General features: G+C 45.0%; 2 protein-coding genes across 2 annotated transcripts in view; one reads left to right on the plus strand and one right to left on the minus strand.

The window, feature by feature from the left end:
• TTBK1 (tau tubulin kinase 1) overlaps positions 1-12,774 on the minus strand; it is a 60,881-nt gene that overhangs the window by 27,965 nt on the left and 20,142 nt on the right. Inside the window, exons 2-6 of the mRNA XM_066595429.1 lie at positions 8,782-8,940; positions 5,650-5,797; positions 4,774-4,847; positions 3,495-3,635; positions 334-438 (exon numbers count right to left, since the gene is read on the minus strand). Coding sequence (XP_066451526.1) covers positions 334-438; positions 3,495-3,635; positions 4,774-4,847; positions 5,650-5,797; positions 8,782-8,889 — 576 coding nt within the window. The 5' untranslated portion in view covers positions 8,890-8,940. The remainder of the gene's footprint in view (positions 1-333; positions 439-3,494; positions 3,636-4,773; positions 4,848-5,649; positions 5,798-8,781; positions 8,941-12,774) is intronic.
• DNPH1 (2'-deoxynucleoside 5'-phosphate N-hydrolase 1) overlaps positions 11,999-12,774 on the plus strand; it is a 66,515-nt gene continuing 65,739 nt past the window's right edge. Inside the window, exon 1 of the mRNA XM_066595430.1 lies at positions 11,999-12,024. Within this exon, the coding sequence (XP_066451527.1) occupies positions 12,022-12,024 (3 nt within the window). The 5' untranslated portion in view covers positions 11,999-12,021. The remainder of the gene's footprint in view (positions 12,025-12,774) is intronic.

Here is a 12,774-nt window from a genome sequence, read left to right on the forward strand (position 1 = left end):
CGTTCTCTCATTAACATCTCTCAGATCCCCATCAGTCAATCCAAGCACAAATGTAAAATCTCTGAAACCAAAACGAGTGAATGGATGATGAACACTCACACTGCGCATCCCAGTCGTCAAAACTAAATTGCGGCGCAACAGCTTGAAAAATAAACTGAAAAACAGAAAGGATAAAATAATGGAAACAAAACAATTCATCAACGTAAAATGAACAGTAAAATGCCCCCTGGAGAAAACGCCCTCCGCCCCCTCGCCCCCATCTCACCACGCTGAACAGGGGGTGTCCAATGACTCTGCTCACACCCGTCAGTGCCACCCCCCTTCTCCACTCACCGGCCGGACCTCCCCGTTGGTGTTGGTGTATTGCCGTGCCAAACCAAAGTCCAACATGTAGCATTTCCTGTACGTGGAGGGGAGTCGTCCCATGGCAAAGTTAGACTGTGGAGCAGACGGGTAACATTTAGGTTCCGCACACAAATGCCGATACAAACACAAACCTCAGGCCTAACAAAGCAGAAATAACCTACAGGCACATGAGTGTAGGGCGTCTCACCCCGGGCTGAGGGAAGGAATTGGGGTAGAGCATGTAATGACAAGCAATCAAAGCCAATGCCTTAATTATGTCAAAATGTGGGAGACATGAATATGTCATATAATATTCCCAATTAGATTTCTCCACACATTATCTTCTAGCATATACCTCCACACATCATCTCCCCAGCAGATACCTTAATACTTCATCCCCACAACAGATACCTCCACACATCATCTCCCCAGCTGATACCTCCATACATCATCCCCCCAGCTGATACCTCCACACATCATCTCCCCAGCTGATACCTTAACACTTCATCCCCACAACAGATACCTTAACACTTCATCCCCCCAGCTGATACCTTAGCACATCATCCTCTCAACAGATATCTCAACACATCATCTCCCCAGCATCTACGTCCACACATCATCTCCCCAGCATCTACCTCCACACACCATCTCCCCAGCATATACCTCCACACATCATCTCCCCAGCATATACCTCCACACATCATTTCACCAGCATATATCTCCACACATCATCCCCCCATCTGACACCTTAACACATCATCCCCTCAACAAATATCTCCACATATCATCCCCCCAGCAGATATAATAATAATCTTTATTTATATAGTTCCAACGCATTCCGCAGCGCTTTCGAGGCATATCGGGAACACAAAAAATATGAAAATTACAGAAATTACAAAAGTTACAAGTGGTATTCAATTATTTGGAAACAAAGGGAGTGAGGGTTATACAGAAGGTACAGGGGCAGGAGGTGGAGCAAGGGGGAACACAGCAATATGATCGTAACATGCGATATACAGTTTTTAGGACACAAACGGGGGGGGGGCAGTGCACGAGGTGCAGGGCAAGAAGTGTACATGATAGTCAAAAGTGGCAAGCTATAGAAGGAATATTGTGGGGATGAGGGACTGGATCAGAGGCTTTGGTATGCTTCTATGAAGAGGTGCGTCTTTAAGGAGCATCTGAAGTTTCGTGCGTCGGGATTGCCTGGATGTTTGGGGGTATTGCTGCTCTGGAGAGGTCCTGGAGGCGAGCATGTGAGATTCCTCCACACATCATCTCCCCAGCAGATACCTCCACACATCATCTCTCCAGCAGATACCTCCACACATCATCTCCCCAGCAGATACCTCCACACATCATCTCCCCAGCAGATACCTCCACACATCATCTCCCCAGCAGATACCTCCACACATCATCTCCCCAGCAGATACCTCCACACATCATCTCCCCAGCAGATACCTCCACACATCATCTCCCCAGCAGATACCACCACACATCATCTCCCCAGCAGATACCTCCACACATCATCTCCCCAGCAGATACCTCCACACATTATCTCCCCAGGAAATATCTCCACGCACCATCCCCCAACAGATACCTCCACATATCGTCCCCCAAATAGATATCGTCACACCTCATTCCTTCAGTGAATACATCATTCCTCCAGCGGATACCTCTACACATTATGCCTCCAATAGATACCTCCACACATCATCCCCCCAGCAGATACTTCCATACATTATGTCTTCAACAGATACCTCCACACATCATCTCTCCAGCAGATACCTCCACACATCATCTCCCCAGCAGATACCTCCACACATCATCTCTCCAGCAGATACTTCCACACATCATCTCCCTAGCAGATACCTCCACACATCATCTCCCCAGCAGATACCTCCACACATCATCTCTCCAGCAGATACCTCCACACATCATCTCTCCAGCAGATACCTCCACACATCATCTCCCCAGCAAATAGCTCCACACATCATCTCCCCAGCAGATACCTCCACACAACATCTCTCCAGCAGATACCTCCACACATCATATCCCCAGCAGATACCGCCACACATCATCTCTCCAGCAGATACCTCCACACAACATTTCTAAAGCAGATAACTCAACACATCATCTCCCCAGCAAATAGCTCCACACATCATCTCCCCAGCAGATACCTCCACACAACATCTCTCCAGCAGATACCTCCACACATTTCTAAAGCAGATAACTCAACACATCATCTCCCCAGGAAATATCTCCACGCACCATCCCCCAACAGATACCTCCACACATCATCTCCCCAGCAGATACCTCCACACATCATCTCTCCAACAGATACCTCCACACATCATCTCCCCAGCAGATACCTCCACACATCATCTCCCCAGCAGATACCTCCACACATCATCTCTCCAGCAGATACCTCCACACATCATCTCTCCAGCAGATACCTCCACACATCATCTCTCCAGCAGATACCTCCACACATCATCTCCCCAGCAAATAGCTCCACACATCATCTCCCCAGCAGATACCTCCACACAACATCTCTCCAGCAGATACTTCCACACATCATATCCCCAGCAGATACCGCCACACATCATCTCTCCAGCAGATACCTCCACACAACATTTCTCCAGCAGATAACTCAACACATCATCTCCCCAGCAGATACCGCCACACATCATCTCTCCAGCAGACACCTCTACACAACATCTTTCCAGCAGATACCTCAACACATCATCTCCCAAGGAAATATCTCCACGCACCATCCCCCAAAAGATACCTCCACACATTATCTCCCCAGCAGATACCTTCACACATCATCTCTCCAGCAGATAGCTCCACACATCAACTCTTCAACAGATACCTCCACACATCAACCCCCCTAATAGATATCATTACACTTCATTCCTTCAGTAAATACATATTTCCTCAACAGATACCTCCACACATCATCCCTCCAACAGATACCTCAACACATCATCCACCCAGCAAATACCTCCACACATCATTCCTTAGGGAGATATTCCCCTCTCAGGTAGATACCACCACACATTATAATACCCAGCAGATACCTTCACACATCATCCCTCTCGCACATACCTCCACAATTCCCTTTTCCCTCAGTATCCAAAACTCACAGGTTTGATGTCTCGGTGCAGGAAGCCCACAGAGTGAATGGAATCTATGGATTCCAAGATCTGTTTTCCCAGGCGTAGAGTGGTGCTCATGGTGAAGGTGCCGCGAGGCTGACTCCTGCGCAAATCTGCCAAGTTTCTGCCCTGTGAACAAATGAAGATGATAGGTAACTGACCATGTAAATTGCAGTGAGGCTGATCACATAATAATCACGGTGCTCCATACCAAGCCACCCTGACACACTATAGATTCTGCACTATACAAAACAGTAATTGACCAAGTACAGACTAGAGGACACAACATGTGGCCATGTTTATCAGATGTTGATTCGCTCAGCTGCTATTTGCTATACCTAGTGCTATACTAACTCTACCCTCTGCTCTCTGTACACTCCTAAACCCTCTGCTGTCACCTGCTAAAATTGGCGCTATACTTCCAATACTAATTCTATTTTTTCCTCTTTATATATTCCCAAATCTTCAGTTGCTATTTAGTATACCTGATGCTACACTTATTCTATCCTCCCCTCTCCATATACTTCCAAACCCTCTGCTGCTAAACTTATCATATCCTCTCTTCTATACACCCTTAAACCTTCTGCAGTCACCTGCTATACCTGGTGCTATATTAACTCTTTCCTATCCTTTGCATATGCTCCCAAATTGTTTGCTTCTATCTATTATACCTGGTGCTAAATTAACTATGTGCACTGCTTTCTATGCAATTTCAAACCTTGTGCTGCCGCCTGCTATACCTGGTGCTATGTTTCTATACTCATTCTATCCTCTCCTCCCTATATACTCCCAAAACCTCTGCTACCACATGCTATACTAACTCTATTCTGTCTATACAGTCTGAAACCTTTGACTGGAACATGCTATACCTGGTGCTATAATTGCTATGCTAACTCTATCCCCTCCTCTCTATATACTCCTAAATTCTGTGCTGCCACCTGCCATACCTGGTGCCATTCTAACTCTATACACTCCTAAACCCTCCGATTCTTCCTATCATACTAACTCTATTCACTCCTCTCTATACCCTCCTTAATTCTTTGCTTCCACCTGCCATGTGTTATGTTATACTAACTTTATTCTCTCAACACTCTCTCAAACCTTGTGCTGTCACCTGCTATACCTGGTGCTATACTAACTCTATCCTCTCCTCTCTATACACTCCTGCTCCTTCTGCTGCCACCTGCTATACTAGCGCTCACTCATCTTTGTACATACGTGACAATGTTACGTGTTCCAGATTTCAATGCCGATATAGACGTTTTACCTGAAGTTGCATGACGACATAGTTAAACTTCTCGTTTCTTCCACAGCCAATAAATCTGCACACATGATCCTTTCCTATAGAGATACAAACAGAGAGGCTGAGGAGGAAGATACATGAAATACGGCAGTGCTTCTCCATAGGTTCTGGATTTCCTTAGTATTGGACTCGTGGACCTGCACTGGTGATATCATCAGTGCAGGTCCACGAGTGTTGTATCTATGGGATATTCTCAAATCCTGCCTTGTTGGATGACATGAAAAGCCTGGAGCCGAGAAACACTGATACACAGGATATACATATGGCGGCAGCCTTACCTTCATCATTGTCTAGTCCTGACTGAGACCGATTGTAGAATCAATTGTCATGAGATTCTCTGTAAGTCAGAGTAATTACATTTTGGTGGAGACAGGAATCTTCTGGGATTTGCTTAACTCAAACTTCTAAGATGGCCATACACATTCAATAGCTGTTAGCCTCATTGGGTTTATAGCTCAGCCAACTGTGTATGTGTTTTCAATGAGAAGAGTATAATAAGTAGGAGTCTCCTAGAGGTTTATCTCCTGCGGGAACACAGTTTTGGGTAAAACCACCAAACACACCTGTATACTGGAGTACATTAAAGGCTATAGAAGCCCTGTGACAACTTGCTATAAAACAAAGCCATAATATGGCCATGTACACGAGCCCTACAAAGCATTGTGAAGGTACATGCTTAATTCAAAGGCAGACTCAAGACCTGAAACAATTATTGAGCATAATTCACATTCATAAGATGTCATCCTGGATCACTTCTTACATGAAAATTTACAGGAATAAATTATATTCCGAGGAGCTGAGTGTTGATCATGAGTATTAGATAATGTTTCTTGCGATCACCTTGAAGCTTCTTTAAGACGGCCACCTCCATTTTCAGAACTTGCTTAGGTTGCTGTGCCGATTCCACCTTCAAAGCAACATTCTCCCGAGTCAGCAAATCCATGGCCTCGTAGATCTCACCAAACCCCCCGCCGCCAATCTTCTTTAGCTGAAAGAAGTACAGGACAATCAGCAGACAGCATCACGAATAACCAGCACACAGACTTTCACACCAACACAACAGGCATTCTCACTATTTGGTATTCAACAACACACCAAACGCTAAGTATTCTCCCCACCGGGGTGTCTACACCAACACAGCAGACATCAGACATTGCTTTCACCATGGTGTCTACCCCAACACAACACACACCAGATATTCTCACCATGGTGTCTACACCAACACCAAATAATCAGACATTGTCCTCACAATGGTGTCCACACCAAAGAGCAGATATTGTCCTCACCATGGGTCTACACCAGCACACCGAACCGCAGAAAATGTCTTCACCAGGGGGTTTACACCAACACACCAAACATTTTTACCATGGTGACAACACCCACAATTCCAAAAAAGTTGGGAAGCTGTATCAAATGTTAATAAATGTAAGGGGGAAAAAAAGAATGCAATGATCTGGAAATCTCACATAACCATATTTCATTCACAGTAGAACACATATCAGAAGGTGAAAGGGAGACATTTTTAAACATAACACATTTAGAAATTGATGGCAGCAACACATCTCACAAAAGTTGGGTCAGGGCCATGTCTACCATTGTGTGGCATCCCCTCATCTTTTTATAACAGTCGGAAATGTCTGGGAAGTGAGGGGACAATTGTTTTGGGAGAGGAATGTTGCCCATTTTCTTCTGATGTAGGATTCTAGGTGTTCGGCAGTCCGGGGTCGTCTTTGCCAGATTTTTCATTTTATAATGCGCCAAAGGTTTTCTATTGGTGAAAGATCTGGACTGCAGCCAGCCAGTTAAGCCCCCAGACTGATGGATGGAGTATGTGGTTTAGCGTTGTCATGCTGAAATAGGCCAGCCCTTCCTGAGACGTTATCTGGATTGGGAGCGCATGTTGTTCTAAAACCTTCATATACTTATCAGCATTGATATTGCCTTTCAAGATGTATAAACTGCCCATGCCATAGGCACTAATACGACCCCATGCCATCAGACACGCAGGACTTTGAACTTTGTGCTGATAACAAACTGGATGGTTCCTCTCCTCTTTAGTCCGCAGGACATGGCATTTGTGGTTTCCGAATTAGTTTCCCATTTTGTCTCAGTCCATTTTAAAGGAGCTTTGGCCCAGAAAAGACGCTGGCATTTCTGAATTGCGTTGATATGTGGCTGCTTCTTTGCAGGATACGGTTTTCACTTGCATTTGTGGATTGCACAGCCAACTGTGTCACAGACAATGAATTTTGAAAGTATTCCTGAGCCCAGAGGCGTAACTTGAAGCTCCCGGGCCCCGATGCAAAACTTGTAACAGGGCCCCCAACTATAATGCTTTACTCATAGTACTGGGTTCCCTATATGGAGAAGAGAGGCCTTATGGGCCCCCTAAAAAATCAACTACCCCTAAACAACCCTGGGTATATAGAACAGACAGGAAAAGGGAAGAGGGAAGCCCCCCTTTCCCCCAAAGCAAATAAGGAGGAGTGGAGAGTATCTAGACATATCTAACTCTTCTTCATCTAAATTGGACTATAATCATTATACGCTCCCTGACTAATCCACCTTCGACATCTCTGTGAGGTTTGAATCTGTACCCACGGCTGCCAAATGGCACAGAACCCGGAGAAAGAGTTTTCTTCATCAGCTCTCATGAGGGTGTTCAGGGTTCCCACCCATGTCATTCTAGAGGGAGCAGTCATGGGGCGCCACAATCTGGGGATAATCTGTCTAGCTGTCAAGGCACAGAAGTGTAACAGACCCTTTTTAGAGATGTATCCGGGGGAATCATACCTATTTTAATGCAGTAACGCCTGAAGGCCCTTAGATCTCGAGCATCTAATATTGCTCATCTGCCTTGTCCCTTGTGACATAAATTTTTCCAGATTCCGGGAATCTTTCGATGATAATATGTATTGTCGATGGTCGGATATTCTAAATCTTCACAATTTTACATTGAGGAACATTTTTCTGAAATTGTTCCACAATTTTTAGACACAGTTTTTCACAGATCGGTGAACCTCTGACCATCTTTGCTTCTGAGAGACCCTGCCTCTCTAACATGCTCTTTTTATATGACTTAATAAAAAATTGACAGTCCAGCTGTTTTTCATTAGTACCATTTATTTTTCCAGCCTTTTGATAACCCTGTACCAACTTTTGTGAGATGTGTTGCATTTTTTCAAAATTTCACCATCTGATACGTGTTCTATGGTTTACTGTGAATAAAATATGGTTACGTGAGATTTCCAAATCACTGCATTCTTTTTTTTCTTTACATTTTACACAGCGTCCCAACTTCTTTGGAATTGGGGTTGTAGATAGAGTCCTCACTAGAGATGAGAGAGCATGCTTGTCCGAGCTTGATGCTCGATAGTACTGGTCACTCAAGCGAGCACCACAAGGTGCTCGGGTAAATTTCAGAGGAGAGAGAGAATTCCCCCTATGCCGAGTATGGGGCACCTTGAAAAATGCTCGAGTCTCCCATTGACTTCAATGGGGTTCGTTACTCAAACTGAGCTCTCGAGCATTACGAAAAGCTCGACTCGAGTAACGAGCAACCGAGCATTTTGGTGCTCGCTCATCACTAGTCCTCACCATGGTGTCTACACCAACGCACCAAACACTCTCTCCATGGTGTGTATACCAACCCATCAATCACCAGTCATTCTCACTATGATATCTACACTAAACCCCTTTTAATCCCACCATGGTTTCTACACCAAATGCACCAAACATCAGCCATTGTACTTCCCATGAAGTTTACATTAACACACCAGACATTGTCCTCTTCGTGGTGTCTACAACATCATGTTGCCATCACCCTGGCAAACCACAGATCTTTCCCATCTTCTACACCAGCATACGGTACACAATGTACAACTTTGTCATCACTTTGTTTTCTCTACCAAGGTATTGGGACAAAGTTCCTGCAAACTTATGCAAGTTCAACAGTCCATGCAGATCCCTCACCACTTTCCAGCGGTCTTTCACCACGTAGCTGACCGGTAGGATGTCTGCTTGTTCTGCTCCACCACTCATGTTTCCGTCGTCCCTGATAACAGCTGCTAAACACTGCATGGGCCACCCGGACAGGATTCGCCCTGCCCCAGACCTAATAGAGACATTGACCTGTGGGAAGAGAAAGCAGAATAAGGAAGTGCCAAGTAGTCCGGTTGGGCTGCCACTATAAATATGGATAAATGATGAGGGAAAGTACTGTTCCTCAACGACACACCACCCCAGGCTCATAGTACACGCCAATTACAGGAGGAGAAAACACCCAACTGCTGCAGAACGTGTGCGTTTCAGCGCTCTGCTAGTCACAGCTATTCTGGGCCTGTCCAGATTCCCTGGGGCTCAGCCTCTCATGCTGGGCTCAGAGACAGACGTCAGATTCCTGCTGACAGATGCAATAGCGAGAGAAGAGTGTCCCGATGAGCTCAGCCATACAGAAAGGCTCGGATATAGGGCGACGGCAGCAGCAAGATGAGTTCTGTCATCACTGGACAGCCAAGGCCTGAATATACGGCACACATACAGATGGCTCTATTGCACTCAAATATAGCACTCGAAGGATGATAAAACAGCATTGAAGATAAAGCATGTCAGGATATGTGTCAGTTGGCACTGAGACCATAGAGAGGAATATCCTTCAGCTCATTCTGGAAACCACATTATGTATATTAATACATCAGTGAGGACGTATTGGCTTCCTATGATCAAATGCACAAAGGTTGGGCAAATTACAGGGCCCACAGAATACAAAAAAGAGAAATAAATTAAATGAAGGTGTTCTGGTGCGGCACGGAGCAGAACCGCAGTAAGGTTAGCGTACGGAAATGAGCCTAAAAGGAAATACGAAACAGACATGGCATAAACATGTATTTAGAATGAGCGCATCGCCGAAACAACCCCCCTACATAAGCAGGATGTGATCTGAATGTCAACCAAATATATAACAGTCACCTTGAATCAGTTTGGCCAGATCCCAGCGTACAGTGAGTACCTGCTCCGAATACGGCTCAGTCTGTGGAATCTAACTTGCACACATATTTAACTTCCCTGCGGAGTGATTTCTCTTCTTATGAGACCGGCAGCCCCAGACATTGCGCTATGTGCGTGGTTATCTGTCCACGCTGCTACAATGGCCGTACATGAAAACTCTGCTCAGAGACCCATCCCTGGCGATGGGAGACTCAAACTCCGAATCTGACGGCTAGGAATTACTCTTCTAGGCTTTGTAAAAATGTTAGAGGTGTTCAAGTTACCCTCCTTGATACAACGACGGGTAAGAAAAATCCCAGGATTATGACACACAGATTAGTGACCAACTCCACGATGCATTCGGTTGAGCTTGGCCATGGTACTTTATGTGGTTCGGCCAAGCACGACACTCTGAGCTCCTATGAACAGCTTAAAGATGTTTTATTTGGGAAGATAGAAGCTTCTAAATCGGCTCCTGTCGTTAGAAAAGTGGATAATGTACGCTCTGAAACTGGCAGAAGTACAAAGTCACAGTATATCTTCCACCCATGCAATTGTCACATATGATTGCCAGACAAAAAACAGTCATATCACTAGAATTCTTCAACATATTCGGCACTGCTGACCCTTCCACAGACCTTACCCTCCTTCATACCACATATCCTACACTGCTGACCTTTCAACAGATACTATTCTCCTTGTCTCCCCTATATGCTACATTACTGACCCTTCCACAGATGTTACCCTACTTTACTCCTCCTATATTACACCCAAACACTATTTTCTTTCCCTGCCTATATCCTAGACTGCTCACCCTTCTATTGACACTATATTCCTTCATTCGCCATAGCCTACACTGTTGACCCTTCAACAGACACTATACACCTTCCTTCCCTTCAATATCTTATACTGCTGACTCTTCCACATTCTTCCTGCTCACCCTATATCCTACACTGTTCATGCTTCCACAAACACTCTCCTTCCATCCCCCTATTTTCTACAGTGCTGACCCATCCACAGAACTACCATCCTTCCATCCCCATATCTTACAATGCTGATGATTCCACAGACTGTACTGTTCCTTCTTCCCCATATTCTACAGTGCTGACTCTTCCACAGACACTGCCCTCCTTACAATACATTTTCCTATGCTGCTGATCTATCCACAGACACTACCCTTCTACCTTCTACATATCAGACAGTGCTGATCCTTCTAAAGGCACTATACTCTTTCATTCCTCACATTCTACACTGCTGACCCATCCACAGACACTACATTCCTTTATGCTACATATCATACACTGTTGACCTTTCCACAGACATTACTCTTCTTCCTTTCCTTTATCCTACACTGTTGACCCTCCAGACACTACCCTACTTCAATCCCCATTTCCTACACTACTGACCCTTCCACAAGCCACTAACCTTCTTCCTTACCCATATTTTACCTTGCTGACCTTTCCACAAATACTACCCTAATTTCTGCCCCATTTCCTACACTGCTGACCCTTCCACAGACACTACACTTCTTCCTTCTACATATCGGACATTGCTGACCTTTCCACATGCCACTACTATCCATACTTCCCCATATCTTAGACTGCTAAGACACATGCTCAATTTCCCTCCCTATATTCTATATTGCTGGCCATTCCACACACCACCCTTTGTCCTTCCCCATAACTTACTTGTCCTTCCTCATATCCTACTTGTCCTTCCTCATATCCTACTTTGCTGACCCTTTCACATAAAATATCTTCTTTGCTGCCCCATGTCCTGCACGGTTGATACTTCCAGAAACTATCATCCTTCTTGTCCCATATCCTACACTGCTGAACCTTTCACAGACCCAATTTCCTTTCCCATATCCTGCATTGCTGACCCTTCCACATGCAATAACCTCTTTGCTGCTACATATCCTACACTGTTGACACTTCCAGACATTAAATTTCCTTCTCCATATCTTACACTGCTGGCCCTTCCACAGACACTACCCTTCTTTCTACCACATATGCTACACTGCTGGCCCTTACAGACACTATAATCTTTCCTCCCAGATATCCTACACTGCTGATCTTCCACATATCACTTTCTTGCAGATAATAAACCCTTTTTACATCCAGACCCTTTCCCCAGAGATATGGTCCTTACTGTGCTCTTCTTGCCGTGGCTGGACTGAGATGAGAAGAAGTCCAGGGAACAATAAGGGAGGAAGACAAGACATACATGGTAAGACACAAGAGTAAAATATTCTGTACATGCAGAAATGTGGAAAGCAAATGGTGTAGAAGCGTGGACAGAGCAGAGCTCAGAGCACAAGCAGAAGCCTTTCCATCCACTATCCAACGCAACCCTTGGAATAAGATGGTGCCTTCAACTATTCCAACCGACTGTACACTATGCCAGCATCCAGCAGAAGTCACACTATGTGAAGGTGTCCTAATGATCGATCATGCCATAGTGTAGTCATCTAAGGCACATTAGTAACTGATCCTGAGCAACATCATGTCTTGTACGCCTGTCACATCCAGAGCTGCATTCTCAATTCTGCTAGTTCCTACTGAGCTCTGAGCTTACTCCTTCTGCTTCAGTACCCACAGAGCATGTTCTGCTGTGGTACATTATGTTACTTCCATCTCATAGAATACAATGTATCAAAATAGGGCCCATAAGAGGATACAACTGAACTGAGAGTCATAGCAGTCAGCAGTGTAGTAAATGCAGCTGCGGATGGGACTGGAGTGGAAGAGATAATGTAACTACTGTATATGCGCAGAAAGTGGAGTCACATCTTACTATTTGTATTTTCATGTGGGGATATACTGGCCCAGGTGATATCTAGTAACATCATGACACCTGCTATATGCCCTGATCAGCGGTGATGCTTTATTCATAGTATGACACTTTCTACCCAGAGAACCCTTGGATGGCACCATACTAGGTCGGTCGCAGGCTGATCGAATGATCCTTCTCTTTTGT

This window comes from Eleutherodactylus coqui, chromosome 3 (genome assembly GCF_035609145.1).
Source record: "Eleutherodactylus coqui strain aEleCoq1 chromosome 3, aEleCoq1.hap1, whole genome shotgun sequence".
Taxonomy (NCBI): Eukaryota; Metazoa; Chordata; class Amphibia; order Anura; family Eleutherodactylidae; genus Eleutherodactylus; species Eleutherodactylus coqui.